Source organism: Bison bison, unplaced genomic scaffold, assembly GCF_000754665.1.
Source record: "Bison bison bison isolate TAMUID 2011002044 unplaced genomic scaffold, Bison_UMD1.0 scf7180017864377, whole genome shotgun sequence".
Taxonomy (NCBI): Eukaryota; Metazoa; Chordata; class Mammalia; order Artiodactyla; family Bovidae; genus Bison; species Bison bison.
Genome location: NW_011494949.1, coordinates 6,384,942 through 6,392,601, shown reverse-complemented (window position 1 = coordinate 6,392,601; position 7,660 = coordinate 6,384,942). Strand labels below are relative to the sequence as shown.

General features: G+C 48.8%; 1 protein-coding gene across 1 annotated transcript in view; it reads left to right on the top strand.

Moving 5' to 3' along the window:
• The first annotated feature begins 6,873 nt into the window (after positions 1 to 6,873).
• Positions 6,874 to 7,660, top strand: part of LOC105001003 (chromosome unknown open reading frame, human C5orf49) — a 15,871-nt gene continuing 15,084 nt past the window's right edge. Inside the window, exon 1 of the mRNA XM_010857123.1 lies at positions 6,874 to 7,122. Within this exon, the coding sequence (XP_010855425.1) occupies positions 6,976 to 7,122 (147 nt within the window). The 5' untranslated portion in view covers positions 6,874 to 6,975. The remainder of the gene's footprint in view (positions 7,123 to 7,660) is intronic.

The following is a 7,660-nucleotide window of genomic DNA, read 5'->3' as shown; positions in this document are numbered from 1 at the left end:
CCTAGGTTCCATGTCATGAATTTATTGGAGAAGTCAGATCAATTGCCCTGGAAAATGTCCCACGGCATTGACTTGACATTTTCTAACTAGTTCCTCTGCTGAATTTCCTGTTAAATGAAAAGATCCAGAGGCTTGCTTAGATTCAGCTTAACTTTTTCAGCAAGGCTGCTTCAGAGGAAATACTGTGTATTTGGTTTGCATCATACCATAATGTCCTGTTACCCTCTTAGTAATATTCATTAAGATTGATAGCAGGTTCCTGGCTCACCACCAGGCTGATCCCTCCTCTGTAGTCCCCGTCAACCTGTCACCTAAGGGCTTTAGCATCTGTTAATGACCATTGCCTAGACTCATTCTTCCAATAGGTGATTAAAAAAAGGTTTCCTCACTCTATCATTCCTTCTGCTTTTATCAGCTGGTATTCATCTCTAAAGAAGAAGTTTCTGCCATCAACTATTGGTGAACTCTAAAATAAGGTTTGGGTTTCCCTGGTGGCTCAGATGGTGAAGAATCCACCTGCACTGCAGGAGACCTGGGTTCAATCCCTGGATTGGGAAGATCCCCTGGAGAAGGGAAAGGCCACCGACTCCAGTATTCTTGCCTGGAGAATCCCCATGGACTGAGGAGCTTGGAGGGCTACAGTTCACATGGTCACAAAAAGTTGGACAAGACTGAGTGACTAAGCACAAAATAAGGTTTATACACAAACTTATGTTACTGGGGGAAAGGGAAGGAGGGATAAATTGGGAGATTGGAATTGACATATATATGCCACTACTATATGTAAAAATTGATAACCTACTGTATAATGCAGGTGTCGACTAAAAATAATACGTGCAACCTCAAAGTTGAGAGGTTTAATTCGGTGGAAGTGTTAGGACTTGAGTCCGGGGGACAGTATCTCAGGTGACTCCGAGAGAGCTGACTCCGAGGAGGTGGGGGAGGAGCCAGACTATATACAATTTTGCAGCCAGGGGCAGGTAATCTGAATATGCGACGATTACTGTTAATCAAGAGAAAACAAAATCTCCTACATGAAGAGATTTAGTCATCTTCTATGTATAGAAAGATGCAAGCATCTGGGCTTGCTGAAATCATTTCTTTCATAAGCCTCTAGCCATCTGGGGCCAATCCTGCTTTCTTTATTGTTCACATACTAATTCCTTGTGTACTGTAAGAGAAAGCGAATGTGGAGGATGGCTGCCTCTAAATATCCCCCAGTTCCTCAGCACTTACCAGGGACGAAAGTAGCTAATGGTTTCCCAATAGCTGGCTATGTTTCACCTGGGCTCAGAAATTTGCATTTGGAAAAGGCTTGTTTCCTGGTAGAGCATAAAGCAGAAAACATTTCATGTCACACAGGCAACTCTTCTCCATCCTCTGTAATGACCCATATGGGAAAAGAATCTAAAAAAGGGTAGATATATGTATACATATGGATACGTGTATAAATGATTCACTTCGCTCTACAGCAGAAACTAACACATCGCACATCAACTATACTCCAATAAAAATTTTAAAATGATGAATTATACAGAAAAAACAAGATAACTGCGTCTTTCCTTTTATCAGGTTTTAGAATAGAGAGCTGGTTATCTGGTCAGTTTTTTGTTTGTGGTTTGTTTTAGGCTGTCTCTGAATTCATGACGTTTTATCTACTTGATGTGCTTCAATCCGTTACAGTCATCTTTTGGATGTTTACCTTGTATTTTAGACTGGTGGTGTTATGGAGTCCAAGCTCACTCTGCTAGCCACACGATGGGCCGATGAAGCCGAGAGAGGAGATGTTGGGGCAAGGAAGAGACTTTAATCGGGGAGCCAGCAGACTCATAAGATGGCAGGCTAGCGCCTCAAAATAACCATCTTATTGGAGCCTGGATGGCAGGTTGTTTTATAGACCAGAAAGAAAGAAGCAAGGAGGAGCTGAATTCAAAAGGCAGAAGGAAGAGGGAGACGCAGTGGGGAAGTAAAGTGAAAGGGTCTTCAGTCTTGTAAAACATCTCCAAGGGAACGTCCAGCCTTCAGAAGGGTGTGTTATCCCTCCTTGAGCCGAACAAAGGCATTTAAGTCTACAGTCAAGCAGAGGGGCAGGGTCCTCCAGGCAAGCCACTGAGTATGATTATAATAATAAATAATAATTTTTTAAAAGGCTTCCCTTGTGGGTCAGCAGGTAAAGAATCCACCTGCGATGTGGGAGACCTGGGTTCAATCCCTGGGTTGGGAAGATCCCCTGGATAAGGAAAAGACTACCCGCTCCATTATTCTGGCCTGGAGGACTCCATGGATTGTATGGACATGACTGAGAGACTTTCACTCACAATAATAAAAGCCAGTCAAAGAAACAGTTTCCAACATAGAGTCAGCCCTGGCTTCCTCCCTGCCACAGTGGGATACCCGTCGTGTTGATCTATTTATCCTTTTGACCTGGAATACCCGTGTCTGAAAATTTCTTGGCAGAAGAGAGTGTCCCAGGATCACTCACCCTCTCCTGTCTCAGCCCTGGGGTCAGCCCTCTCTAAGGAGCCTGGTTCTGACAGGTGGTCCTGCTCACTGCTAGAGTCATGGGTACTGGGGATTTTTCATTTGGGACATCTATGAAATCACATTCATTTTGATTTCAAAATCAACCAGGGGAACAAATCACAATTAAATTTACACTTATATGCCTTGAAATGTAAGTTTGATGCTTAGAGAGACTCATAAGGGACTCCATCAATTGAACGAGTCAGCCTCCTGGAAAAGCCTGATGGCAAGCATGTTTTCTAAGTCTACTGGCAGTATCCTACAGGGAGGGGAATTGGCCTGACCTCTTTACCAGGGAGGAGGTGTCGAATAAGATTAAGGCTTGTTATGCCACCACGCATCATTGCCTGTACCCCACATCTGCTGAAGGGGATCTGGAGGACAGGCTGTGGCTCCCCTGTTGATGGTGCCAAGGTTACAATTTTATTCTTTCAAACATTTGGAACATGTGTGGCAGGAGCATTCTGCCATATCCCTTGAGTTTGTAACGACCTTTAAATTTGCTGGATACACAGACCCAGTGGGGAGCGGCAGGCAGCTGAGGTCCTAGTGGCCCCGCAGAGCAGGCTGCCTAAACAGTAAGTTTTAGCCAGACCAGAGCAAAGTCATCACCCAACGTCAGCTCTGGGCACCGGTGTAGATTCTGTGATGGTGGAATGGGATTTGGAGAGTAGACATCCCAGTCAATCCTAAAGGAAATTGACCCTGAATATTCATCAGAAGGACTGATGCTGAAGCTGAAGCTCCAATACTCATTGGAAAAGACCCCGAGGCTGGGATAGTTTGAGGGCAGGAGGAGAAGGGGGCAGCAGAGGGTGAGATGGTTGGATGGCATCACTGACTCAATGGACATGAGTTTGAACAAACTCAGAGACAGTGAAGGACAGGGAGGCCTGGCGTACTGCAGTTCATGGGGTCTCAGAGTTGGACATGACTGAGTGACTGAACAACAACCTCCCAGATTACCGAGGCTGTCAACTGCAACAAAGCTATCTGATCTGCAGAGTTACTCAGGCTCAGCCTGCTTGTGGGTACTATTATCCCACTTATTTTAAGGGTAGGGTTTTTGTTCCTTTATCCTTCCCTTCCCTCACATGGGACTTTGCAAGTACAAGTCACAGACACAAGGGACTTAAATACATAAGACTTTTTGACTTTCTATTCCACTCATGTACCTGGAATATGTAATAGGATCATATAGGAAAGTATTTTTTAAAAAGCAACTAAAATCTCTTAATAATTGGAACCAGCAAAGTTCACTTGCCTACTGTTTCCTCTACCTCCGATTCCTGCCGTGCAGGATGTGAATTCACTCCCGGGGTGGTGGCCATTCCACAGGGCTCCACCACCTCCTGACCACGCATCACACCTCAAGTGATGCTGCAGACTTTCACAGTCAGGCTCCCGGGCTTCTGTGACACCAGGCAGACCCACAGGGATGCCGAGGCAGCACTGGGCTGGGGTCACACGAGGTCGGGAGTGAACTATAAGGAAGGAAGTCTCACCCCAGGAGGACAGGGAATGAGAAATAAAAGGTGCCTCCATGGTGAACGGCAGGTGGTTCTGAGAGGCTGCTCCACGCTCCTCAGAGTCCTGGGCAAGGTCAAGCTCCAGTTGCCCTGAGGAGCGACCTTGAGAATTCAGCTTATATGGACTTCCCTCCTGCCCTCACTCGTCTGGTGCCTTGCTCCTGATCCCTGGAATTACCTCCCAAATAAAGCAAGAGCATGCAAGTCCCCCTTCATGGATCACTGCCTTGTCATGGAGAAGGGGCTTGTGTAACTGAAAGAGTCAATTCCTAGGTTGGTTGATAAGTCCAGGGTCCCCAAGGAGGAGAGAGGGGTCTGAGGCTCTTGAGGAGGAGATACGGGTCTGGAATTCTCAAGGAAGAGAAAAGGACACCTTAGTCCTAGTCACAGACAACTTTTTTCCTTTAATCCTGGAGCTGATGATTACACAACAAAACAACTCAGCTTAAACTCTGTACTGAGGATTATCTAACAACAATGTATCCTGCTTGAGGTCAGTTTCTCCTTCTTGAAAACCTTCTGACCAATCCTGTTATCTTAAAATAGATATTATGGGAGTGGGTCTGCTAAGATCTTTCTATTGCTAGTTCTAATCCTGTCATCTTAAAATGTAAATTGTGGCGTGGGTCTAGTAAGACCTTTATAACCTTGAGACATCTTTTGATTTATTGTAATAACCAATTGAAAAAGTAACTCCCTTTAAGACAAGCAAGTGTCGGGGCACTCTCCACCCGCCTTCTGACGTCTGTGTCAGAAGCTTTCTCTGTCCCTTTTTCACTAGGGCGTCCCTGGTGGCTCAGACGGTAAAGTGTCTGCCTACAATGCAGTAGACCTGGGTTTGATCTCTGGGTTGGGAAGATCCTCTGGAGAAGGCAATGGCACCCCACTCCAGTACTCTTGCCTGGAAAATCCCAGCCTGGTAGGCTGCAGTCCATGGGGTCGCAAAGAGTTGGACACGACTGAACAACTTCACTAACCTAAACTTTTCATTTTAATGAAACTCTGTTACACAAAAGCTCTTGAGTGATCAAACCTGGTCCCTGGTCCTGAAGCTAAATCTTCTTCGGAGAACACGAATCTGACATCGTTCACCATAAGCTATCATAACTCAATGAAGGTATGAGCTATGCCATGCATGGCCATGCAAGATGGATGGGTCACAGTGGAGACCCTGACAAAACTTGGTCCACTGGAGAAGGGGTGGCAAACCCCTCCAGTATTTTGGCTGTGAGAACCCCACGAACAGTATAAAAAGACAAACAGATATGACACTGAAATATGAGTCCTCCCAGGTCTGAAGATGTCTAATATGCTATTGGGGAAGATGGGAGGGCAATTCAATGGACATGAACTTGGGCAAACTGCAGGAGATGGTTAGGATCAGAGAAGCCTGGCGTGCTGCCGTCCGTGGGGTCACAGAGTTGGACATGAACAACAACAGATCCAAGTCCCTTGTCCCAGGCTCACCTTTAGAAGGAACCCAAGCCAGTATGCCAACTGTATTTCTCTACTGAATCACCAACTATCTGTGGAGTGAGCACCTACTCTGTGCCAGACTGAGCCATCAGAGGGTGAGTGCAGCGCCCTCTGCAGCTGTCAGTCTAGTACAGAAGAGAGCCAAGGGGGAGCTGAAGCTAACTGATGTATCTCCACATAGCTGCACAAAAGGATTTTTCAACAAAACGATTTCAGTCTCAGTTTTAGCTGAGTTCTCAAGACAACTGGTATCAACCGCTCCCATTTCACAAAATGTGTTACCAGGTCACCTATGCAAGGCTGTGACGGCTCCTGACCATTAGCTGACCTCCTGTGTCCGATCTTTAAAAGAGGTTTGAGAGGTTGAGGGAGGTACTTGATTATAAGAGCTTCTTTTTTTTTTTTTTTTTTCATTCTCTCTCTCTCTCCTGGTGATTTTATGAGGACCCCTGCCTAGGGCTTCCAAGGGGGCGTTGGTGGTAAAGAACTCGCCTGCCAAAGCTGGAGACACAGAGAAAGGAGGGCTCCATCCCTGGGTGGGGAAAATCCAAAAAACAGAAGCAATATTGTAACAGATTCAATAAAAACTTTTTAAAATGGTTCGCATCCAAAGAAAAAAAAAACAACTAAAAAAAAAAAAAAAAGACAAGAATGATCTTCCTAACATTGGTGTCCTCTGTACTTAAAAACTTCCCAGCTGGCCCAGTGGTAAAGAGTCCACCTGACAATGCAGGAGACACTAGAGATGCAGGTTTGATCCCTGGGTCAGGAGAATCCCCCTGAAGGAGAAAATGGCAACCCACTCCAGTATTCTTGCCTGGACAATCCGATGGACAGAGGAGCCTGGCGGGCTACAGTCCATGGGGTCACAAAGAGTCGGACACGACGGAGCTCACACGCGGCTGCCTAGGGAAGGGTGAGAGTGTGGTTCCCAGAAAGTTTGAAACTACAGGTGCGCCTCTGTGTCTCTATTTGGCGGCGCTGCTCCAGACCCTCTTGAATCACTTGTCATTTCACATCGATCCCGTCTTCGTCACCAGGCTGTCAGATCCCAGCGGACAGTCCGCTTGGTTCAGGGCTCATCCCAGGCGCCGGCACACAGGAGGTGCAAGGTCATCAGTTGCCCAACCAACACGGTCTCAGGAAGGGACAGACTGCACGCAGAAAGAAGAGCAGGTCGGAAACTGCGGATCTCAGAGGCATCTCCCCGCCTCCGGCCCCAGCAGCGGCTTGAGCCAATGGAGCTCCCCGTTGTCCCAAGAAGGGGCTGGGAGGCGGAGTTTCCAGGGGGCATGGGGGCGTGTCGGCCCCGCCCTCGCCCCGCCCTTCCCAGACTCGCGCGGCGCGGCCGCAGTCTCCAGGCAACAGCACAACCCGGACGCCTAGCAGCCCGAGGCGGGAGGGCTGCACCCGGGCCCTCGACGGGCGGACGGAGCTCGGCGGCCAAATGGAGGACGACGAGGAGGAGATCACGGCCGCCGCGCTGCGGGGCAAGCCCCGGCCGCTGCCCATCTCGGCACTGTCCGCCTTCAGCTACATCCCTCCGCGGCGCCAGGACCTCAAGGAGCACAGCTACTACTACCGCCAGGGCTGGGTGAGCTGGGGTGGGGTTGGGGCGGGGCGGGGGGGGCGGTGAGCGGGGTGCTTGAGGGCCGGGACGGAGGACTGGATGCTGGTGGGGGCTGCGGGGGGTCAAGGGCGGGGCTGGCATTGGAGGGGGAGGGGGGCAGGGAGGGCGTAAGTGGGGGGCGGGACTGGCAAGTCCAGGGGAGGTAACCGGGGTGGGGGGAGAATAGGGGCGGGGTTACAATGCCTGGGTGGGACCAAGGGGACGTGTTTGGGGCGGGGCTGCACTTCCAGGGAATGAGATGGGGCGGTGTTTCACGAAGGGGACGGGTCCTCGGAGCTTCGGCCCAACCGGGAAGGAGTCTGGTGGAGGGGGTTCAGAGGGAGAAGAAACGGGGTGAGACAACATAGAGACATTACTTTGCAGACCACGGTCCATCTAGTCTAAGCTATGGTTTTCCCAGTAGCCATGTATGGATGTGAGAGTTGGACCATACAGAAAGCTGAGCGCCGAATAATTGATGCTTTTGAACTGTAGTGTTGGAGAAGACTCTTGAGAGTCCCTT